Source organism: Hyalella azteca, unplaced genomic scaffold (genome assembly GCF_000764305.2).
Source record: "Hyalella azteca isolate HAZT.00-mixed unplaced genomic scaffold, Hazt_2.0.2 contig2927, whole genome shotgun sequence".
Lineage (NCBI taxonomy): Eukaryota > Metazoa > Arthropoda > Malacostraca > Amphipoda > Hyalellidae > Hyalella > Hyalella azteca.
The window spans coordinates 60108-86555 of NW_025933184.1; the positions used below are offsets into that span (position 1 = coordinate 60108).

Below are 26448 nucleotides of genomic sequence, written 5' to 3' on the forward strand. Positions count from 1 at the left end.
TCATCGTTAAATAATGTTACGTGGGCGATTAAGGGTTTAGAAACGGATTTAAAATGATTGTCATTCATAATGTAATTGTATAAATTATTTTTTTCCCTGTCTCGCAACAGAGGGCGTAATTGCAAGTAATAAAATGAAAGGCAACCTTTTCCTGTCCTACAGGTGTGGGTGACCGCGTCGACGGTAGTGGGCGAGGGAAGAACCAGTGCGCTGGTGTCTGTCGTCCCCAGCGACACAGGTCTGTCCAAATCGATACACAATGATTATTTTATATTTTGCTAATCGGTTTTCCGTTGAAGACGAGAGAAATTTTTGCAATAAAACTCTCATTTCGAACATATATAATGTATTAGCTACTCTTTTGTGTTTCTCATCGTCTGAGGTTATGAAGTTAACTGTCTCGCAGCTACCTAATAATAATAATTATAATATTAACTTACCTAATGCTGTCTAAGGAGATCTAATGTTGAAATTTGAAAAGTTGAAGATTAGATAAAATTATTTATAAGATTTTATGATGAGGTGGTAATGATTAGGTGTAATGATAATTGTAATCGTTCCTTTGTCTCAGTCCCTCACTTTATAAGCCATCGTGCAGTATATGGTGGCATTCAGGCGATACACTATATATACGACTCGCATTTAACTACCAAGCAACAATAATCCTTCTCTCATCAACACTTATGCAGTTGGTGCGGGCATTCCGGAAGTGAAATGAGAGAAACGTAAAATGTTAAACCCGCTATAATTCTCCATTTACCCATCATTATGCAGTTGGTGCGGGCATTCAGGACATGCAGTGAGAGCCATATGTAACGTTCAGCCGAATATAACCATCATATTATCCACCATTATGCAGTTGGTGCAGGCATCTGGTCGGTGGGTGGAAGCGTGCTCGTCAATTGGAAGCAAGACGCACTCCTGCAATGCAATATAACCATCCTTTTATCCGCCATTATGCAGTTGGTGCATTAGCAATTTTTAATATTCAAAATATCTGATTGTAATTCAATGACACGAAACATTTTATAAAACTTCAAGTCTTTCACTTGAATCTAATGTTGTCGAAGATATCTTAAATTGAAAAAATCATCACTTAGTTGATTTCCTTACATGTATATAATGATCCTGTATCTAGAACAAATTTTTAAAAGTAAAATGAAAATTATTGTGTGAAATATCGATAAACGATAGTGCACGATTATTAGAATTTTTCATATGAGAAGCATCTTGCAAGTCTCAAAATTGAATAATGGGCTGCATTTGATTGCTTTTGAGGTGCGGTAAGAATACAGAGGCTTCGTGTCAAATGCCTCATTGGCTGCGCACTTGTACAATTTATACGCGAATCGTTTCGATGTATCTCCCTATCCGGCGATGTGTCGTTCTCAACCTCGCGGCTAGCTCGTCGAAATGCATCCATGTTTATATAGCTTGTTAATAATCAATAATAAACACTGCTTGTTTGAGCGCAACCGTAACTTTCATCCTCCGTGCGAGCTTTGATCATGGAAATATTTTCTGTAAATACTGTGCATGAACTAAAATTAACCTAATGATATTTAAAAGGATTATCTTCGGCAACATTTCGTAATTTAATTTCTTCCTTCTACAGGCTGATGGTTGATAACAACGGCTCGTTAGTGATCAGCTCCGTGGACCGCAGCGCCAGTGGTCTGTACACCTGTACAGCGTCCAACATACACGGCACTGATGCCATCACCTACAATGTCATAGTTAGAGGTGAAGGTGCTGCCATATTGATGCCATCACCTACAATGTCATAGTTAGAGGTGAAGGTGCTGACATATTTACTTGAATCGAACCTGAAACCCAGAATTGCCAACTAATGAACTTAAATGCAAACTTCAGTGGAGAATATTTTTACGTATTAAATATTTATTTTTAAATACCTAACCTTACAAATTTGCAGTGAATGGCCGAGCTAAAAATGTAAAATTACAGTGATAACGATTCTTGGTATCAGTGAGCAGTTAAAAATCATGCCTTAAATATACTTAGTGTAAAAATGATAGCAATAAAATAATTGAGATAATGTGTGTGTTGTTCAACAGTGCCTCCTCTTCCACCAAAATTGCACGTCACAGAAACAACAGCTTCGTCCATACGTCTGCAATGGGACGTAGAAGACGAAGGCGGTTCTCGTGTTACGCTCTATAACTTATACTACAGGTAAATTTCTCGAACGTTTACCTCGCTTCGGCTTTTTTCTGCCCTGTGACGACTATACTTATCATGAAACTCATCTTATTTTTTACTACTTGCTATTACTAGTGCTAGTTATCGTAGTTTTTTGCCGTCGTTTATCCCATGGAATATCCCGCTCAAATGGATAATTGTTCAATTACTGATAAAGTCTCTAAAAGTATTCTATGCTCCATTAGAATACTAATAATCTGAAATGTATTCATTATTGTTACACGTGTAACCGGAAGCACCGCCATAAATTCGAAATAATTACGTGTAGCGTGCCGACTTTGGTGGAAACTTCGAATTAGATTTAAACATATTGCAAAAACTCGCTCTTTGTTCCGGCTCTAAATTCATTTGCATCGGAGAGAGGAGAATCAACACGAGGAACTTTTCATATTATATTGGTGATCATCTGGTGATATACAAATTTCTCTGTACAAGGACACACAATTTATTCTTCGCTAAAAGTCCAAGAACTCCAAGATACAGGATTGCAACCTCAGGAGTACAACGTCGACACGCCCTAATATACTGCAGAGAAACACACAAGTGGACTGCGGGGTTACGGGTTCGAGTCGCACCACGATACCGACAACGAGCCGCAGTTATCAGGGGTTCGAACTCTAATAAAATGCCGATAATAACAAAAGAGGACAAAGGGATGCGGGTTCGAGCCGCATCAAGATGCTGACAACTAGCTGCAGTTATTAGGGGCACGAGCTCTAATACACTACCGAAAGAAACAAATGTTAGATGACAGTTACGCCCCAAAGGCACGATTGTCGAGGGGTACGAGCCCTCGATAAGCCGCTGACAATTTAATCGAGCGCAAAGGTTTTTAGCCCATACGACACGAGGGTGCGCACGTTACGGTTAATAGCTGCACCAAAACGTCGCCAGCAGCTGGGAATAACCAAGAACTCTGCCTACGTTGTATTTAGTCCGTTAGTGCTTATGCCTGGTATTATCAAGCGCTCTGTGAGTCGGTTAAGCTTCGTGAGATATTTCCACAACTACAACAGAGTCTATGTAGCCCAGATCTGGCTCTCTCTATTCGAGTACAAACGGTCGGACCTCAACCCAGTCATATCGAGCACACAATTTTCCCGCCAGGGGTAACTCGTCTAGAACAACCACACTACAATATCTCGTTTACAGCGTAAAAAATGGACTAGCCTCATAACCCATGTCCAAAAGAAGATAATATAATACAACATGATAATCATAGTTTTAATCAATTGTCATAATAATCACAAGTCAATGGTCGAATAATCATAAGCTCATTCAGTCATTCTAAAGAGATCGAGTTCTCCGTCGTTCAAGACCAGTGATTCCCTGAAGGGAATAAACTCGCACTCCGGGCGAGGCTAGCAGCTGGTTCGACCAATCGCGTTAGAGCTACAAGACGTTCAGCCACACATTGAGACACTAATAACTAAATCCTTTAAATTAAAAAAAATAATATCACAGTAAAAAGGAGATTCCTTATTTCTGTCACGAAATGAAAAATATGTCTGCGCATCACGAGGTCATACATAAGTTAACAAAATAATATCACGGTTAAATTAATGAGACTCAATATTCTAGTCACTAATCTAGACGGAAGAAATTCATTAAAAGAACGTGTAGTCAAAACGATACTCCTCAAAATTAAAGAATACCGTTAAATATGTATCCCGCTACACATAGTACTTTTTAGCGCATTTTCTCATTTATGGAAAAAAGGGCTATTGTGCTCGCCATGTCAGTCCGTCCGTCCGTCTGTCAATCTGTCTGTCCGTGACTTCACGTTTTCGTCGACGAGAAAATGCGCTCTCTGTTACTCACTGCAGTGAGTACTGAGTTATATTTTTCCGCACTAATCGTTTTCATTTTCAATTATAGGACAGCTGACGGCGAGGCTGTACAACTGGCTGTGCAAGACAACAGCCATACAATCTACGGTCTCGAGTGCGGGACAGAGTACATCTTCTACATCACTGCACACAACGATATAGGTAATGCAGGGGGCTGTCCCATCTCCCACTTCGTTGTCCAGCTCCGCGACTCCAGCAACCACTGGACCACGGGTCAGCTCAAAGTGAAAATTTTCAAAGCTCGAAACCTAATGAAAAATTTAATGAATTTGATATTTAATGTGTACTAAACTATAAGCAATCAAGGTTTGTGCATTTCTTAAGTACATTTACATCGGACGAGATATGTCGCTCTGATGAATGTCGCATACCATCCGAGTTCGTTCAATGGATAAGCGGTCATTTTCATGAAGAAATTGTAGAGGATATAGATTCATTGGTGATTTTTAAGTTGTAATGTATAAGGTTAAGGATTTGATTTTTTTCATCTTCACTTTTCAATCACCTTAGCCGTGACATCCAGCAGTATTGCGTTTTATTTAGGAATGTGTCTAGTGTTCATGCCGTGGAGTAAGGTCTCAATATTGAACTCAATATTTGGACTCGATTATTGAAATTGTGAAGTGAATTGAAAGTAATGGAAACGCACGGTTAAGGTTAAAGTTAGGTTAGGATTAGGGTGTTATGTTTGTTGTGTTTTGTTTCTATTTATTCATCGTTAATTATATTTTCTTTCAATTGTTTATTTTTTGAAAATCCTTGGCGTAGAAAATCTGATTGAAGAACGATCACGTACTATGTATCGGAGAGACGTTATTTTGTGAAGAAATAGAAAGTCCCCAACAGAATGATAGCCATGAATGAGTAGTGAAGGCAACCCAAATAAAAATTAAGGGTGGCGCATCGATGATTATAGGCGGCGATGGTAGATTATATGTGGCGTAACGGTGAGTGGCCACTTCTGCCGAAAATCGACAGTGAAACACCAATAAATCGAGAGGGTGAGCTTCTTTCCTGTAAATCTTTACTATGTCTTGCTTGAAATATGTGCTCTCTGAGTAATTTTTATGTCAAAAAATATCCCTTTACGATTCGGTTTTCTATCGCTGACTTCGATGGTGAAATTTAATTATTTGTGGGATATATGCTTAAACCCTCAGTTAATTATTTTGAGTTTAAGTCAATATTTCTAATAAAGTGGTCACGGTATTTTTCCTATGCAAAAGATTATAGATTAGGCCAGAGAAAAGTAGCGAAACGAAGTGGTGAAGGTATTTCACCACTAACATTTCAAAATCATCGATTGATATCAATTCCTTATTTCACGCTAGAATATTCTTGGCGAAAATTTTTCAAATCGAACCTCCGTCAAAATTGGTGTAATGTTAACGTTATGAAAATTCGATGCTTATGAAATATTTTCCCGTTGCCTTTACTCTGAGCTGAATCATCATTCCTTATACATAAACGAAATTTCTTTCGGCATCTGTTTACTCGCGTATAGCAGCTTGTTCAAACAAAATTGTTAATAAAACCATCTAATCATTACGTTGGGAACATTAACTTCTATCATTTCATGAAATTAATACTTGCAATACTTCAATTAAGTATTAAAATGACTTAAAATGACTGGCGTGCCAAGTCCTCTCCGATGGCTCAACGATTAAGGGAGATCGCAGTTCAAATCCTGCAGGCTGGGACTTTACTTCAGGTCGATTTCTCACGAAGTATGTGTCTGGTACTTTTGTAATTTGTTCCTGCTACATGTCTGACATTGTTACTTGTACTGCCATGGTGGATTTGCCTTCGTAGTCCTCTGAAAGGTGATTGTATGAAGCAATATCAGTAAATGCAAATACATCGGATTTGAAACTAACAAAAAATTTTTAATCGATGCGCCACCGGTGCCAATGGGTAGTTATTGGTGGAAGTAAGGTTTGAGCGCAAACGTGACCACAGGCATGTCATAGGTGTGGGATAGGTGGATGACGCCACCCTTAATTCTCTGTAAAAATCATAGTTGCTCCATCTATGGTGTCCGCCGATAGCCATCATAAGGACATATAGGTGCTCCACTCTTAATTTTTAAATGGGAAGCGACGTAGATCAATAAATTTACGGCGCAATGATCATCCACTTTCAAGTGGATCAAAATCCACTTTCACTGCATGAGACATCATATATGTGATATGAAAGTCTACGGTGAACACTCGTAGTATTCGAATATCTATGACGTGTTTCGGTATTTCGTAATGAGCGGAACTGTGCCATTTTACCATAGAAGCGAGCAGGAAATGGGTTTCGAGAAAACAAATGAATCAATTACGAATAATTTTTTTGTTTCAGTGAGCTCGGAGGTGTTGCCGAGCAGGACGTTCGCGGTGACGGGCTTGTCGGGCGGGGTGGACTACGACATTCAGGTTACGGGGCACAACGCAGCCGGCGCCACCAAGGCGCTCTACTCCATCTCTACCCCGCTACCACAAACTGATGGTGAGTTCCACGTCATAAAATTCTTTGAGTTATATTTTTTGGTTTTGAAATTTCTAGTGAGTTTTTTTCACATCCGTTCCTTCGATGGGCTTTGCAGCTAAGCTTGGGAAAAATTGACAAAAGTTAAAGTAATTTTAAAGCTTGCGATCACCACGTTTACGTTCAAAATATAGGGACATTTTGATGCACCTATTTAACAGATATCAGAGTCAAGGCAAATACATGTTACCAGTACATAATACATGGACCATACCAAGTGAGCACATTTGTTAGCTATCTGTTCAAAGTATTTATTCTGCCATATCTGTTAGGCGGCCATATTAAGCGCCCCTGATTCAGGGATTCGTTGACTAAGTGCGTGAGGTATAAGTAAGACACCATCTGTCCAGAAAACTTATCTTGGTACTGGGTCGATACTTCAGTGTTATATTAGACGTATAAGCAGTGGTGGGCACAGTTCGCTAATCCGCTAACTGCTAATACGCAAAGATGACGTTTTACTTAGCCGGTGTGCCACACTGATGGCTGACTACGTCAACATATGTACGTCAATCAATCATGTATTGTGTAACCTATCTCGTCTTTTGTTACACAAGACATGATTGGTAGACGTACATATGTTGACGTAGTCAGCCATCAGTGTGGCACACCGGCTAAGGAAAACGTCGTCTTCGCTAATTGGCGGTTAGCGGATTAGCGGACTGTGCCCACCACTGTGTACAAGGCTAAGACGTCAATCGTTTGGTCGGAGTTGCTCAAACGCGAGTTACATGCATGGCGGCGTCCTTGTTAGTTTCTGGGGCTTGACTTGGGTTCCCAGCCCTTTTATAGAATCCCGATTTCCGCCCACTTCTTTGCTCTTGATCGCGTGATTTGACACAAGATGTTTTCCAGGCTGACTCAGGTCTAGTATTTTTCCATCTATTTCTACTACGTCTAGTGAATATTGTGTCTCAATTACAGATGTTCTAATCTTGGAATATAATTATAATGAATAGAATGAGGCGCCGGATTGACACCGGAGATATCAGCTACTGAGAACTTTCGGTAACTATGTAACTAGTTATCCAATGTAGTAATCATGCCACGATAGGACCAATACTTAGGAAGAAATTAGCAAATTTTTTATACAAATAAGCATAGAAATTCCGTTATCTGTCTTTTCAGGATCACTGACGGCGTGGGGCGGCTCCAGCGGTCACAACAGCGTCGATCGCAACTCGCCGCTATGGCGCGACCTGCGCATTCTCATCCCTATGGCGCTGTCCACACTCGCTCTTCTGGCCACACTCGTCAGGATCTGCATCTGCGTTAGGAGAAGTCAGCATTAGCATGCGCTGGGTCGTTATTTATTCAGAACTTGGAGACAAGACTGAACTGAGATTTGTACCTCTAGGTTGGTTTGACGGCAGCTATGGTTGACTTGATATGACACTTGTAACAGCTATGCCACCGCAGTTTCGTGCTAAAAAAATTGATTTTAACTTTTAACAGAAAGAAATAAATACTAATAATATTTTTTTTGTTGGGAACAGAAGTTACGGGTACGAACGGGCTTATTCAATGTAATTGCTTCACGTTACTCCCAATCAATTTATCCTCATTAATTTCAATCTTTTCTTCATTGATATCAATCTTATCTAAAATTAATTTTTATATATGACAGATTGATGATGACTTCAATCGCAAGTATAAAAATTTGTTTCAGACTGAAATTATTTCAAAGTAATTATATCAATATCTATTTATTCATTTTAATCTCCAACTAGCGTTCTTCTTTAAACATATTGAAAAAAATCGGAAATTATATAACATTTAAAACTCTCATCTATTTAATTCCAATTTCTTTCGTACTCCTCCCTATATCATTTCCAATGCAACAGATTAATTTATTCGTGCACCCTTTTTTTCCGGTACCATTTTTGCGCATTTTCTCATTTATGGAAAAAATGCACTATTGTGCTCGCCATGTCCGTCTGTCTGTCTGTCTGTCTGTGACCACGTTTTCGTCGACGAGAAAATGCGCTCTCTGTCACTCACTGCCGTGAGTACTGAGTTATATTTTTTACTTTGCAGTTGTGAGGCTTAAGTTGACGCTCATAAACCAAATTTTCTACAGGCAAAACCATGACAAAACATAACCCTGCTGATGACGAAGTGGCTGATGGCGGAGCATCGAAGGTTGCTCAGGACGGCCACGACTCTTCTATGCTCAGGGAGAAACAGGACCTCGAAAACCCAGTCAAGACACGCTCACATTTCCAAAGATTTCCGCAGCCTTTGCCGAATGCGGACCACCTTCGGAATGGTAAAAGAAACAACTTTTGTTTGGATAATCTATATAATGCTAGAAATAATTAAATGTTGTGATTGTGTGTTGATAAGTGTATGTAAATTTTGATTATTGGTGCATTTCTTTCATTGAATGTTATTAGTTGTTATGAGGCTGCTTACCAAAATATTTTATTTCTTTCGCTAATGAATTTGAAACATGACAATTTTGGAGAAAGAAAGATCATTGCTTAGAGAGTGGGTATCATGTTGATACCTTTTGTTCAAGATGCACCGCCTGAAACAATTATGATTGAAGTTATAATTAAAATTTTAATTTTTTCATTGAAAAATTTTATTTACTCTCACTTGGAGAAATATTGGATCCGATCCATCTAAACTATGTCTGAAATATTTATTGTATATTCACGCTCCGTATTTGAGAATGAAATAGCTTTGTATGTAAAAAGCCATCGTATAGCTTCAAGGTTCGCAAACAAAACTCCTTCAGATTACCCAGGGGAGTCGGACGTGTATCACTACGCGGACAGCACCTACCATCTAGGGGCGGTATCACCAATACCCCAAGCCCCGCTGCCCCGACCTCCGTACGAGGCGAGGGACGGGGCCTATACAGAGGACACGAGCCAGAGGAGCTACGCTACTCTTGTGTACCAAATACCATCGCTCACATACCGACGTACGCTGATGTGCACTGCGCACAACTATATCTGTAAACTAGTGACGATCGCATAAGAACAGGAAGGGTATCCTTACACCTTGGAAACCGAGCCAATTCTAAAATTGTTAACTATTAAGACATGAAAATTTACATCCGGAATGCGTTTAGCGAATAAAACCTTGTAACTCCTTGGACATAGTCTCAGATGCGGGGCGAAAGTAGGGAAAAGATCAGTGAACAACTTTCCTATTGTCACTCTTGGGAACAACTTCATTATAGTGCTTGGACATAAACTTTTTAATTTGGGTAAACACCAGGTGCGATGGAAAGCCATTTTGCGAAAAGATACTGAGCAAAAATTCTAATTTCGAATGCATGGCTAGGAAAGTAAAGAAAATGCGGAAGGCGCGGTTTATCAATGTTTGGATCCCATTTAATTTGAAACGAAATGAACAAAAGCTAAAAAGCTGGTGCTTAAGCCGGTAAATGACGATTTTCTAAAAAAACATACGTTTGGAAAAGGCCATTAGATTTGGTAACATTGCAATCAAGGAAAGACAAGCTATTATTTGATTCAACCTCCATGGTGAATTTGATAGACTTGTGTAGGAGATTAAGATAGTCAAAGAAAATCCCACATGAGAGGAAATCCCACAAGTCAGAGAAGTAGGTATCATCAATATATCGGTTATAGAAATTGGTTTAAAATCAAGAGGATAATTGGCCAACCAAGTAGCCTCGTGAAAACACATGAAAATTTTGGCAAAGGTAGGACCTACGGGAAGCCCCATGTCGAAACCGTCAATTTGTCTGTAAAACTTGCCAGCAAATGCGAACATTGAGTTTAGCACAGATAATTCAAAAAGAGAATTAAAAAATTGCAGTTAAAACTCATGACAATGTCATTGACATCGTTAAACTTCTATTTTTAGAAAATTAACATTTACCGGCTCAGGTACCAGCTTTTTAAGATTTTTTGCATCATATTTCAAATTAAATGGGATCCAAACATTGATAAACCGCGGCTTTCGCATTTGCTCTACATTCCTTGCCATGCAGTCTGAATTTTAGTTTTTGCGCAGTATCTTTTCACAAAATGGCTTTCCATCGCACCTTGTGTTTACCCACATTAAAAATTTCATGTCCAAGCAACATACTGAAGTTGTTCTCAAGTGCGACAATAGGAACCTTGTTTACAGTTCTTTTCCTCACTTTTGCACCGCATCTGAGACTATGTTAAAGGATTTACTAGGTTTTATTTGCTAAATACCTTCCGGATGTAAATATTCATGTGTTTTTAGTTAACAATTTTAGAATCGGCTCCTTTTTTAGGCATAAGGATACCCTCCCTGTTCTTATGCAATCGTCATTAATTTACAGATATAGTTGTGCGTATTGCGCATCAGCGCATGTCGGTATGACGTCACGTAATTTATATACTAGGCTGGCTGAGCATAAAGGCAAGAGTTATAGAACTTGCACATTCTCCTCATTCTGCTGCACGTGTTCATGCAGAGGAGTGCTACACCTCTGCATCTGGTAGTGATTTTAAAATTCTAGCTTCCACATCCGGTGTTTCTGGTTTACGAATTTTGGAAATCCTGTAAATATTCAAGCAGAAGCTTAGTAGCTCCTTTCGTCCTGAAATAGTAAATAGATAGGCCGGTTTACTACCGTTCATTTCATGTCTCATTTGCTTGTTTCCATTTTAACACCTGACAGTGGATTTTACTTTACTAATTGATTGTATTTGTGTTTCTTGGACTGAAATTCTTCAGAACTGAATTTTGTGTTATGAACTGACGATGGAGCTGGACTCCGAAACGTTTTCTCTTAAAAAGAAAGAGGAATTTTTGTGGTACTGCCTTTGCTTTTAAATTCTTGATTATAATCGTGTGCCGCTTACTCTGCCCGCTATTACTTGAATTTTTTATAATGAGAAAAAAATACTTATAATAATAATAACCAATTTTATCAATGATTTAATGTGGATTGTAATAATTTTTTTTTCAAACTTTATCAACCGTAATGAAGATATCTTTAATCAGAACAAAGCACGAATGAGGAAAATCTATTCGAAAGCAATTGGTATAAATTTACTAGCATTTGAAATTAATTATTGACTGACCCCTTGTGAAGGTCTATTTATTTACCATGATTTCATCTGTGAATTTTTGTTTGCAGGATGATGATCTTTGTTATATGGAAGATCAAAGATTTAGTAATAATTTATACCTAGGTGGAAGGCTCCTCGTCGGACGAAAATTATGCCAGCGCCATCCCCTCGAAAATGTCTCGAGATTACCGCGGGCAGGCGAGGCCGGAGAGTTCAGTTGCACTCCGGGGCGTTGACAAGCGCCAGGCGGACGGCGAGCACAACCTGCAATGGGACAACCGCCAGAGACGTCCGCCTCGACACATTTCTTTCCGATCCCAATGTTATGAGTAATTCTATAACATTTAAAAGTCTAACGGGAATGTAGAAAAAGTATAAAATTAATATTAATGGTAATGGTGAGGTATATAGTGAACTAAAATTGTCTAAAATTGTAAAACAGCCCGAAATATAGTTTTATTTATTAAGCGTATTTAAGATAGACGGTTTCTCATGTGGTATGTCAACCACCTTCATCCGGCTTCGTTAATACATAAATTTGTAGATAGCATCGGCAAATGAATGTAGCAAAGATATACGATTATTTTATACTCAGTGTTGTTCATGAAATGAAAATTCAGAATTCAGCGTTGTGTTCAAGTGCGTTAATATGACGTATTATTAACGTATTAGTTTTTCCTGGCTCTTCTATAAGGTAATGATTTTCCTAATGGATCCTTCAAATATTGTTGGGTCAAGTTTCAGTTCGAAGAAGGGTTTAAGTTTTATATCTCTTTTATGAGTGAATAATCCAGAATCCATAAAAGTCGAAATTTGATACGGGGATATTTTTCTCCGCTTATTAAGTTTCTGTATTTTAATTTTCATTTTGCATTTGTTGAATTTTTTACAAATTTAACCTTGATAGATTGCAAATATTATGTTAATAGAACTGGCTTTTAAAAGACCTCGAATTTAGGTAGAAATACCAGGAGTTAAAGTGGGTTTCCAACGCACGTTTATTTATTGTTCAATACTCATAATAAGATAGGAACTATTGAGTTTTCAATTGGTAAAAATTGGTTTCGTATGAGTGGCAGGGTGGCCCAGTGGTTAAAGTTCTGAGGTATACCAGATTGGAGCAGAGAGGTGCGGGTTCCATCTCAGCTCTGGCGCCGGTTTCTGGTCAGAATTAGCGAGGAGGCCGGGCGGTTAAGCAGTGAGTTGCGTGTTCGAGACCACATCAAGCTGTGAATGTTCCGAGATGTTAAGAATCGGCGACAGGCCTACGGACTAATAAACGCTGAAACCGCTATAGGATATCTACAAAGTTTCAAAGTGACAGAATTGATTTATTCAATATTGATAGTATACGATGTTAATAGCAGGCGAGCTGGTACTACTACTACAAAGATGAATCGATAATTAGATAATAAGTCATTCAACTGAAAAGCTCTTTTCTTTCGACTATCCTTGAAGTTTCTATAAACGGTTTCTAAAGTTTAAAATACAGTTTTATTTGTTCAATATTAATTCATTTTTTTCATGAACTCTCACAAAATTAAATAAAAATAATTTTTGTAAATCGAATTTCATACTGTCACGCATTTGCTTGAACCGCAAATTCACTGAAAAACATAGAAGCAAAGAAAACTCCACAGCCCTATCGAAATTCGAAGACCTGTCAGCCGCTGGCACACGGACGCCCCAAGTTCTTATGGCCGGGTAAATTAGAAGCTCTATGTCCGCTTTAGGTTCCGGTTGCCGTAGCGAAATAAGCGCCGAAATGGAATCTTGTGAAATTACTCGTCGAGCTTGGGGCGATCGTGGGGCTGTCTCTTATACACATCTAGATGTGTATAAGAGACAGGCCACGTACTGATCGATTGAAGGTTCGATTCAAACTGGCGCCTTCCTATTCAATTGCTGCAACGGTATGCTCTGTCCGGATGGGGGGTGCGGGAGGTAGACCCCCACATACCCGCATACCCCCGTATGGCGGGAACTTCGATTGTTCGTGCGTTTACCTTGTTCAGCATCTGACCAGCCCCATCGTGCGATGACCAGCAGCTTGACCAGCTGCTCTTTTTAATCATATTACGCAGATTTGGCCTACCGGGCAATTGACTTCCAAAAGAGGCTGGTAAATAGAAGCAAAACACCCTACGTGGCCGACTTGCTCCTGATTCACCCCTAAGCCGAATATAGTTCCTCTAAAACGACCTTAATCGGCACGAAAATTTTGACAGGAAGAATTCTAGAACACAGATAAATCAGTAATTATGAAGAAAAACTTTATAAAACTAAAAGGTAAAACCTATCTACTAGCAATATCGAGTGGGTATGAGCTAAAAGCTGAATGTAGACTAGGCCTCTGTTTAAAAATATACAATGATTCTAAAATGCGCAAATCGGAAACACCGGAAATGGAAGCTAAAACCTTGAAGTCACTATCAGAAATTGGAACATCGCACTGCTCGGTTTCGCACTGCTTTTTTCGTCATAGCCGAATGAAGGGAGCGCGATAGTAAGAGATCAGGTCTACAACTCCTTCCCCTACGTTCTGCGACCCAAGAATAAAAATTGCCAGGCGTCATCCCGACGTACGCAGATGCACATCGTGCACAACTATATTTATAAACTAGGGACGTTCGCATATGCATTGGGAGGGTATATTTGTACATGAAGAAAAGACCGATTTCAAAATTGTTCACCAATAAAACACGAAATTACCATTTGGGGAGTACTTTGAGAACAAAAGTTTTAGCTCCCCTGACATAGTTTCGGATGCAGGGCCGAAGTATGGAAGAGTGAAATAAACATTTCTACTATCGCGCTCGGGAGCAACCTCACTGTACCGACCGCTTGGACATGAATTTCTTTATTTGGGAATGCACCAGATTGGTCTGAAATCCATTAAGCGAGAAGATATTGCGTAATAGTTCGAAATCAGCGTGCAGAGCATGGTAAGGAGAACAAATACGAAAGCCCCGATGGATAAGTGTTTGAAACCCATTGATCTTAATTAAATAGAATCGAGCAAAATCTAAAAAAAGCTGGTACTGAGACATTCGAAAATCGATTTTCGGAACAAGGAAGTTTGAAACGGCCATTAGATTTCGTAATACTGCAATCGAGGAAGTTAAGTTCTGGCTATTGTTAGATTCAAGCTCCATAGTAAATTTGATGGATCCATGTTGCGAATTTTGGTAATCGTAGAAGAATATGACGCGAAATGGGTGCTTAAAAATAAAAAAAAATGTCATCAACGTATCTGTTGTAGACTATTGGCTTAAAATCAAGAGGGCAATTTGACTGTCAAGAATCCTCACGAAAACACCAAAAAAACGCAAATGTTGAGCAGAGCGGAAGACCCATGCCAGAACCATCAATCTGTCGGTAAAACTTGTCAGCAAATATTAAAAAAAGAGTTTAAAACATATAATTGCAAAAGATAATTGAAAAATTTCGTTTCAAACATATAACAGGTCATTTATGTCCCTAAAAAGAGTGTTCAGGAAGATTTAAATGGTTTCTTGAAAATGCACATTAGGAAACGAATTTTCCACGTCAAAAGAGGCCATAGTTACGTCCTGAACGTCGGTGAAATTTTTTAAGCGGTCCAGGAACGTACAAAAATTGTCTACAGGAGTTTCCATCGATCGTTCATGGGGATAAGACGTGTTGTGCCGAAGTTTTGACAAGTTCCAATAACCTGAAAAGTAAAGTGTATAAAATTAGTAACAATTCAAATGACTTTTCTTATATGTGAATGCAAATAACCTGGTGTTAAAAATAGGAAACTATGACAGAGTCATCATCTGAAAGACCAGAAGAACAACTATTCAGTGAAGCCATGACGGACTTGACTAGGTACTTTAATGGTTTCCCATCAGACTCGCCAGTGATTAGTCGGCCAGCAAGAAACAGAGGGCCAAGACTTCAAGCCAAACCTACCTACCCAACCGAAAGCACAAGTAGGCACACGGAACTACAGGCAGTTCACATCCAGACAGGTCACAAAAAACACATTACCCTCATCAACATATACATTCCTCCAGAACACTCACCGGGTCTACCGGCCCGCAACACTCCCACATGCACTCCATCCATTAAACACACTACCAGACTTGATCCTTGGAGGTGACTTCAACGCAAAGCATCCAGACTGGTACAACCCACAAGACACCACTGCTCGAGGGGTAGAGATCTGTAACCAACTATAGACCTGCTCTTCACCCTAAACAATACACTCACTCCCACTCACATATCACATCAGGCCCTATATAGATCCACCTCCCGAGATATCGCCTTCTGCTCCCCATCACTATCACACAGGATTTCCCGGAGAGCGGAAACAGACCTCTCATCCGACCACTTACCCATTATCATCACACTGCCTTCCACCAAAGGCACCAACTTCCTCACATTACAAACCATTCGCAACTACAACAGAAGCTCCTGCAGGGGAAGAACTCACCAGAGAAACGGAGGTCCGCTTCCAGAAGCTGAACGCACAACCCATCACCAACATTGACCACACTCTCAACCGCTTCAACACCATCATCGCCGAAGCTGATAAGAAATATGTCCCCAAAGCAAACAGGAAAAAGTACAATCCTAATTTCACACCTGATATCTCCCGTCTCATCAGAACACGCAACAACCTACGATACACACCAACACCACACTCACAGGCAACTACAAACCACATCCACGAACTGAATGAACATTTAAAACCTCTATATAAACAGAAGTATTACCGACAGATTGATGGTTTGGGCATGGGTTTTCCGCTAGACCCAACCTTTGCGAATATTTTTTGTTTTCACGAGGTTCCTTAGCTGTCAAATTACCCTCATGATTTTAAGGGGACCGACTACCCTCCGGAAAAACTTCTACAGTTATTATCCGATCATCATGAAACTTCACATACATACGTAAAATGTAAAAAAAATAACATTTTGCTCATATGAATTTTTCGAAAAAATTGATAGAAAACGTGAAATTCATAGAAAACGGCTTAAAATGGGGTACTTTAGAAAATCTATCTCCTCCTACATATATCATCCTACAACATCGAGACACAGCAGTATATCAAGTCACGCCCCGTAATTAATGCCTTAGGAAATTGTTAAGGCCGCCCCCCAACGCCCCCCCCGTTCCATGGGGCGTGGTGAACGTGAAAATGAAGGTAGAAAGATGATTCTGCCACCAATGGAATCGTCAGAGAGTAAGCTTTAAGATGAGTATGAGCACCTGATAATGCCATGATTGGCCGCTTTACGTCAGACGTTCCTTTTTAGTGTGTCCACCCTTCTAAATAATCCCATAGGCTTTACTGAAGGGCTCTAAAAACTCCCTCCTTCGGGGGGCTGTTACGAAATCATTTTTCGACGTAGAGGGATGATTCTGGTACGGTTGGATGCGTCAAAAAGTAAGCTTTAAGATGAGCACAAAAACCGGAAAACGCCAAAATTGAAAATTTTTAGGGTAGTCGGTCCCCTTAAGCCAATATTCTACAGCAGATACGTTGACGTCACTTTTTAAATTTCTGAGCAGCCATTTCACGTCAAACTCTTCTTCGATTTCGATTACTTCAATTCGAAACATGAATCCATCAAATTTACTGTGGAGCTTGAATCTATAACAATGGCCTGTTCTCCCTCGATGGCAATATTACTAAATCTAATGGCCATTTTCCAACTTCTGTGTTCCGAAAATTGACTTTCACTGGTCTCAGTACCAGCTTTTTTAGCTTTTGCTAGTTTCGATTTAAGTTCAATGGGCTTCAAACACTTCCACATCAGGGGGCTTGCGTTTTTGTTCTTATTATGCTTAACACGCTGAATTCAAATTCTTTCGCAATATCTTCTCGCTTAATGGTTTTCCGACTAATATGGTATGTACCCATTAAAGAAATTCATGTACAAGCGGTCGGGACAGTGAGGTTGCTCCAGAGCGCGACCGTAGGGATGTTGTTTATTGCTCTCTTCCATACTTCGGACCCGCATCCGAAACTATGTCAGGGAAGCTGAAACTTTTTTCTCAAAGTACTCCCCAAATTTTTATCTTCGTGTTTTATTTGCGAACAATTTCAAAATCGGTTCTTTCTAGGTAAAAAGATACCTTCCGCATTTGCGAGCGTCCCTACCTTTTTTCTGTTCTTGACACTCGCGCTTGCTTGACGCTAACTACGTCGACGTGTGTTTTTGACAGGTGGGACCAGATAGAGAGTATTCGCTTTGGCGTTCGCCATACTCAGCTTGAGCTAGATGAGCGTCACTGTTATTGACCCAAGCTGAATATTACGGCTATCCATGGCACCCTAAGCTTACTTGGCTCAGCGACTGCTCGCCCTGCGGTCCGCTGCTGCAGCCCTTGATCCATCCGTCTCTGAGAAAATAGATTTACTCATCGAGACTTCCCTCACGCCTCGCAAAAGCTCGTATGTCTTATCGTGGATGCCGTACTGGCCGAAATAGGCGTCCTGTTGCCACATATCGAGCAATGCGCGACAACGGTGTGTTCGTTATCACGTTATTCCTCATGCTTCTATATTAATGATAGTTTAAAATGAGCGGCTTACGGTCATTTCATTTACGGAACATGGTAAATATCGATCAAGTATATATAACGCGAGTAAGGTTGCGGGAACGGACAAAGTTAAATGTATCAACAGAAAAATTTTAAGTCGGAACTAAATCACGCCGATGCTAACCTGAAAAAAAAATTTCAAGTCTATTTCAAATAAATTTAATTGACACGTTTTGCACATAAGAAATATTTATTTGTATTAAAATTTTGTACCGCTGGAAGTTCTAATGCATAGCAATAAATATAGAAAGGTTTATCAATCACAAGCGTTCGCATTAAAGTTCAACTACGGTCGAGAATCTTTATTGAATAACAAAAACACCATAAACAAATGAATCTGTTATAGAGATGTAAACAATCTACATTTTATTTAAAAAATAGTTTCATGTCATAACGAAATGGCATCAAGTTCGCAGCTACGAGCTGCATTACTATATAATATTCAGAAGTTAACTAATTAACGCTTATCGATTTGAGTTGCAATTTTACTTCCTCCTGGCCACATACCGACTTCCAGAACTCTTCTTTCGACCCTAATATTGGTCACTAATGTTAACAAACAGAATTGTTTGATGTGCAATATCACCAATATGCCATCCCTAAAATAACTACATTTTACCACCATGATGTCTCTCTAACTTGTCATCTATAGGCTTATATCCATGCCGAAAATGTAGGTTGGATCGCACATATCAACACTAAAAACCAATTCCATTTCAAATTTGTAAAAAGATAAAAGTTCACAAGCTCTTGCCCGAAGACAACATCACTCAGGAAAATAATTCATTGTGTAAGAATTGATTCCTGCCGAGTTATTACACGAGTCGACCATAATCTCGTTTCAACGACACTCATAACATCCCTTAGAATTTTGCTTTGTATGTATACCTAAGGGCTATTCAAAATATTGAATTCTACGTTTCTGTCTTATTAAAATTTGTGTACGAGAAAACCTTCAATTACAATTCTCGAACAAATAATGAAAGCGTTAAAAACAAAAATATCCGACAGAGAAATTATGAGCAGGACAGAGCAGGACGCTGTTATTATTAAGAAATAATAACTGTCTTTATTCACAGACAATTAGTTCGAGTAAAGCCAAATATGTATCGAACAACAGTCAATAAGATGATGACAATAAATGTATACACTCGCGCAACATTGACATGACGAAGAACACGGGTAAAGTTAACAAGCGAGGCAAGACGCAGCCCAATATACCATCAAATCATCACCATGGGCTAGAGCTAGACTAACCCATGGCCACTATTGTTTGCCCACACTAACCATGTTGAAAACTCGCTAATGGCCCGTATGCTAAATAGGGCACTAGCACTACGAAGTAGCACTCTGCACTACGAAGTGTCCTGTTGGTATGCTAAATATGTCACAGACACTAAGCACTTCGAAGTAGCTCTACAATGTTTAGTGTCGCACTACTGATTCGTATGCAGAAAGACTTTGTAGTGCTACTTCACTGTTAGAGTACTTTATAGTGCCGCACAACGCTATGAGTCTATTGAAGAATGGTAGTTAAGTGCTCAAATAATTAATTACTCCCTTAGTAATTCTCATTCTTTGCAGAAGATTGATGTAAAATGTCTAATTGTGATGATAATGGTACTAGTGAAAACAGAATTGCGAAAAACTCGTGCGTCGTGAGTACATCCTGGCCATTGGATGTCAACCGCTGTGAATTTTTCATTCACGTCGCATGTCACATGAGCATTGATGGAATAAAATCCTTTTCGACAGATATATTCATCTGGATGATATCGCGCTGCAGGTTTCTGTTTGGGGATCAATGTTCCGTCGATCACACCGATGGCATATGGGTGAGTGAATCGCATTCCCCAGTTTTGTTGGGCTTCCTGTAATTCTTCTGCAGTTGTGGGAAAATGTATGTAATACTTGCATTTAGAAGCTATTTTCTCATCTACCTCGAGGATGACCCTACTTATAGTGGACTGATGGACGGATATTTTTTCACCCACGTTAATTTGGTATCCAGGATCTCCAACAGACCTGAGGAAACACTCCAGTTTTTCCTTTCTTGTTAAAGAATGCCCACGCTGTTCATCTGTTTCGCCAAGGAAAATGTTAACCATAAGAATACCATGTTGTTCACTGAAGCGGTACACTTTTTTATATTCATGGCATGTAGTTCCTGAGGTTTTTACGCGATGCTGCCTTTGCTGTAAACCAAACAGATCCATAGCTGTGTAGGACACTTCAGATTTTTGTAGTGCGCGTTATGCTTTTGGCCCTATTTAGCATACCAACCGTAGTGTTCCATGCCGCACTATGGCTTGTAGTGCGTAGTGCTACTTCATAGTGCTAGTGTCCTTTTAACATACGGGCCAATGTTCTGTGTTTGTTAATGTACGGTTTTATCAGTATCACAGACGATCAAATATCGTAAATGATTGAAAGTTAGAATTTAATTTATAAAGATTATGATAAAAAACTGTATGAAACTATTATCAAGATGAAATGCCCAAATGAACACAAAATATATCCGAGTTTCTCGAAACGCGCGCCAAGAATGCCTGTGAGATAAATAGTTTCACATGCTTTTGTTTTCGTTTCGTTTGATTAGAATGTCATTAATTTTAATGTAGCGAAATACAAAAATATGCAAAAAAAAGTTTCAAATAAATTTCGAAGTGGCTTGCGTCGTAGCGATGTTGATATTACCGTTGGTCTTGCTTGTGGTCACAGCACGAATGACTGAACAAGGGGCGTGCTTTCGTATTTGTAAGTGTTTTAAGAGTTAATATTTATTAATATGAAAATCATAATGTATATACGAGAACCTACTTGACCGAAAGTTTAAAAATGATGCTTATGTAATTCAATTCAAATCAAAATGATCCAAGTTGCTCTGCCTCATTGGGAAGTTATGCTGCAAAATTTCACATTTTTTGGCAGCAGGAGGCCCAATAAAATTAATCAGTCGACAGATTTTCGCAATTTAATTCAAGATAAAAATTAAAATTAGGAATATTTTCGTCGATGTAAGTGTGTGTGTGTTGAGTTGATGAGAACTCCAGCCGACGATTTAGAATAAAGTAAATTTACGCTCGTAAATTCAGAATAATATTAGTAAAGACTGCGTGTGAGAGGAGCAGAGAGCATCCACAGCAGCAGCAGCAGCGGCAGCAGCAGCGGCAGCAGCAGCAGTAGAAGCAGCTGCAGTTGAAACAGCTGCTGCAGCAGCAGTAGAAACAGCAGCAGCAGCAGCAGTAAAAGCAGCAGCAGCAGCAGTAGCAGAAGCAGCAGCAGCAGCAGCAGTAGAAGCAGCAGCAGTTGAAACAGCAACAGCAGCAGCAATAGAAGCAGCAGCAGCAAAAGCAGCAGAAGCAGCAGCAGTAAAAGCAGCAGCAGATAAAGCAGCAGCAGTAAAAGCAGCAGCAGCAGTAGAAGTAGCAGCAGTTGAAACAGCAGCAGCAGCGATAGAAGCAGCAGCAGCAAAAGCAGCAGCAGTAAAAGCAGCTGCAGCAGCAGCAGTAGCAGAAGCAGCAGCAGTAGAAGCAGCAGTAGCTGCAGCTGCATAATTCAGCTGCAGCACAGGATGCTGGGCAATTCAGGGCACAGTTTCGGCGCAGCTGTTGCAGCAGCTGCAAGTCAGCTGTTAAAGCTGCAACAAGTGACCGGTCAGCGCACAGTGGCAATTCCTCGTTAACGACATTTATGCTGGGGCTGGTGAGTATAGACCATTAAACCTCGAAGTCTACAGAAGCGTTGAATTATGAGAATGTAAATGTATGCAAAGAGTGTTAACAATCGTCCATTTTTAGTGCGTTGGGGAAAATTCTAAATCTAATGTGTTTAAATTAACGTATGGATGAATGACAGAGATTAACTATTAATTGAAGAAAGTCGTCATAGGAAAATGCCTATACTTGATATCCTATTATAAGGTCCTTTTAATTCGGCTGCAAGCCAGAACATTTTTCGTTCGAACATTTATCAAGTTTTTTACAACGGAAAATTTAGATGGTTCCAGAATCTTTTCCATGAGAAGAAGTTTATGAAATTTGCCTCGTTTTAAATTCTTTTTGTTTCTAAAATGTGAAAACTTTCACGGATGAACGGGTTTGAACCCACGTTATTTTGTGAAGCAATTATCTATTCAGATTTGGATCGTTGGATAAACATCAGTCCAGCTGAAGTCTTAACGGTATTTATAAATGATCCAAGTTATTGTAAAAAGATTTTGATGAGAAAATTTAGAGGAAAGTCGATCGGAGGTTTCATATTCTCTCGAAATTAAATTCTGGCTTAGACGTTAATTAATTAACGCTTCGTCTGTCAAAGCTTATATCGTCTTTTGAAATAGTTTTAAATATTTCATCCATTTAAGTCTCCTGCAACTTTATAAATATTAATTAATTACATTAATTAATTAAATTCAATTTGAATAAAAAATATTAATTATTAATTAGTTAAATTTAATCTACATCATCAACGAACTCTTGTTAATATATTGCATTAAAACAAGGGCGACGTGACGGCAGGAGTAGTTAATTGGACGCGTAACTAAATTACTATGTATAATTACGTAACTGAATTAACTGAATTACTATGTATGAGAATAAATTCGAATTCTGAGTGACAGCTTAAATTTTTCTAGTTTTAACGCACAACAGTTCACCTGAGCCAAGGGTTTAACGACGGAGAATATACTGTGACTGCAGGAAAATCTTTGTAAAGCTCTACTTTAAGAACCCTGAACAAAGTGAACATACTTAAATGTCTTGTCGATCGTTTGCAACATTTATTTAGAAAAATGACTGTAAATAACGCAATATTGAGACCACAAGAAGCGAAGGAGCCTGAAGTCCCAGAAAAATTAACAAAATTTAAATTTATGTTACGTTTTAATGTAACGGGTTATTATGCAGGCCAGATATTTCCCATCAGGTATACAAATTAAGAAACAAAAATTTGGTTTTGAAATTATTTCACTCATCACATTCCAGTTTAGAAATACATCACCTATAAAAATTCAAATTTCTATCATTAACACAGGATCTAACCATCACCAATACCTTCATCATCACCTTCAGATTGCTTTTATGATATTCAGTTCATGGAGGTTAATCAGCAAAAAAAATATCACAGAAAATCAATACTTTTTGAATCATTATGACTTTAAAAAATCGATCATAATCTATATACTTTAATGGATATACGTTTGGCTAATACAGCCTTGGATGTAACTATGTTTGCTTGTATGTTTATCAGTGTTCATGATAATTTCTAACCTCTATCACGTTCAATATTATTAACTTAGTAAATAATGCCATGAACTTCTTGTTATTATTTTTAGCAATGTTTATGATAATTTCTAACATCTATCACTTTCAATATTATTAAGTTAGTAAATAATGCCATGAACTTCTTATTATTATTTTAGCAATGTTTATGATAATTTCTAACATCTATCACGTTCAAAATTATTTACTTAGTAAATAATGCCATGAACTTATTGTTATTATTTTAGCAATGTTTATGATAATTTATAACCTCTATTACGTTCAATATTATTAAGTTAGTAAATAATGTCATGGACTTCCTTCTGAACATGGATCAATTGTCGCCACTGTGCTGTGCCCCGATTAGACGCAGATTTGTAGAGGCTTTGCAGTGACAGCGCGCGCGTGTTGCTCCAGCGCAATCTGGTGCCGCGAGTGTTAGGCACTGTTTAATAGCGCTTTGTTAGGGCTGTATTGAGTTTAGATGTGTTAAGCGTGTTTAGTGACGTATTAAACGTATTTAGTGACGCATTAACGTATTTTGTGTTGACAGTAATGAGCTTAGCCGTAATAAACGTATTTTGAGAATTATTGAACGTATTTTAGACGTATTAAATCTTGGTAGTTGTTTGGGACATAGCAGTCCCAGGCCACGATGGATCGCCGCCTCTGATTATCGTTCATCCGCCCTCATTTGGGCTACCTGATGCACGATGCTGTGCTGTGTGCTGTGATGCACAGGAAAACGTCCAGTTGTCTCTTGAAGGTCTCCAGGGTGAACTCCCCCTCTCTTAGATCCTTTGGTAGGACGTTGAACAACGTTGGCCCTGCCACTGAAATTGATCCTTCCCGCAGGGATTGAAATCTGACTGCGGATCTGTTACATAATGGGGGGATCTTGCACAGTCTCCAAGTACCGTTCCCTGTGGTACTCCACTCTTCACCTTAGCCTCGCTCGATCTCGAGCCTCCTACAACGACAGCTTGTAGTCTTTCTGTTAGGAAGCTGTGGATCAATGCCAGCAATTCACTTCCGACTCCCAGCAGTCTTAATTTTCTGAGGAGCACTACATGGTCAACTTTGTCAAACGCTTTCGCGACGTCCAAATACAGCACGTCCACCCCGGCCCCCTCCTCCAGCATGGGCAGGATTTGGTGGTGATGCTATTATTAAACGTATTTTGAAATGTATCAAACTTATTTGGAGACGTATTAAACGTATTTTGAGACATGTTAAACGTATTTTGTGTTGAGGGTAATGAGCTTATATGTACGTATTAAACGTATTTTGTGTTGGAAGTAATTAGCTTTTAGACGTATTAAACGTATTTTGTGACATAATAAACCTATTTTGATACGTATTAAACGTACTTTGATACGTATTAAACGTATTTTGTGTTGGTAGTAATGAATTTATATAAGTATCGAACGTTATCGTTTTGGCGCTATTGAGCTTATTTTGTTTTGCCAGTACTTACCCTAACAAAATTTAAAGCCGCCCCAGCTTCTGGTAATCCAAATCAGAAGCTGCCGTATCTGTAAATTTTAACTGGGTAGCACTCCTACCCTAACAAAATTTAGAGTCGCCCCAGCTTCTGGTAATCCAAATCAGAAGCTGCCGTATCTGTAAATTTTAACTGGGTAGCTAAGACATATTTAGCGTACTTCAGTTTGGCAGTAGTGAGCTACGACGTATTTAGAGTATTTCGTTTTGGCAGTAGTGAGCTCAGACGTATAATTAGACTTATTGAGCTTTGACGTTTTAAACAAATTTCGTATATATTAGCGCTTAGCAGTATTGAGCATAGATGAATTAAACGTATTTTCGTTGACGTGCGTGTTTGGAAATAGCGAGTTTAAAACTAATACATTTATTTATAATAATTTTCAATGAAATCTCCCGAACTTTCATTCGAATGCAGGGAATACATTTTCGAACGCCGCTCTTTTTGTCTCAAATTCATCATAAAAACAAATAAGCGTTAAGTTTTTTCGCAGTTCAGTTCGAGATTTCAGCGTAAGTCGGCAGGGAAATGATTTTGACTTTTCCTCCATTATGTCCTGTAGAGAATTAAATGCATATTGAATTTATTGATACTTATTCAATAATTTCAACACAGCAACACTATAGATAATTTACTGCCATCAGGCTCTGCTCAAGAAGTTTACTGCTGTGAGTGGGAATTATTTGCTCGGCAATGTCAGCCGTCATCATGCACGGCAATGTCAGCCATCATCATGCACGGCAATGTCAGCCATCATCATGCAGGGCAATGTCAGCCATCATCATGCACGGCAATGCCAGCCATCATCATGCACAGCAATGACAGCCATCATCATGCACGGCAATGTCAGCCATCATCATGCACGGCAATGTCAGCCATCATCATTCACGGCAATGTCAGCCGTCATCATGCAGGGCAATGTCAGCCGTCATCATGCACGTTTGTCAATTAAAATATGTACTGTATGCGAGTCTAGTCGATCGCGGTACATAGATTTAAGATTGATATTAAAAATTATCTGTACTGAAATAAATGTCGAGACTCACGCACGTTTATGATATCAAATTCTTTTAATTATTTCACACAATATCTCGCTGGTATTTCGCGTAAGGCTAGCACCTCACCCCGAGCTTTTAGCCATGAACTTCACTGTTCCCGAGTAAAAAAAAAATTACAAAAATACTTTGAATGTAACCGACATAAGTTAAGAAATAATTACCCTTGATGAAAGAAATTAGTGAGAAAGAAATTAGCTTGAGAAATTAGTGTCTGGCTGCCGGGTTCGTGAGACACTAATTACCCCGCGCTATGACAGTCTCTTCAGTCCCACCAAGTGACAAATCCTGGAAAGATTTCAACGTAGTTTGGCTGACTCACCAATTTCAAAGACTTCTTCAAGCCAAAGGCTGCCAAGTGAATGGAGTGATAATTGTTCGTAATTGCGGGGCTCGGGTAATTTGAGTGGACGGAAAAAG

At 39.1% G+C, this 26448-nt stretch overlaps 1 protein-coding gene across 1 annotated transcript in view; it reads left to right on the top strand.

Moving 5' to 3' along the window:
* Nucleotides 1-3168: 3168 nt before the first annotated feature.
* Nucleotides 3169-26448, top strand: part of LOC108677428 (cadherin-23-like) — a 49688-nt gene continuing 26408 nt past the window's right edge. The window contains exons 1-7 of the mRNA XM_047885732.1: nt 3169-3329; nt 4099-4283; nt 6417-6563; nt 7731-7883; nt 8683-8871; nt 9346-9534; nt 16067-16308. Coding sequence (XP_047741688.1) covers nt 3169-3329; nt 4099-4283; nt 6417-6563; nt 7731-7883; nt 8683-8871; nt 9346-9534; nt 16067-16308 — 1266 coding nt within the window. The remainder of the gene's footprint in view (nt 3330-4098; nt 4284-6416; nt 6564-7730; nt 7884-8682; nt 8872-9345; nt 9535-16066; nt 16309-26448) is intronic.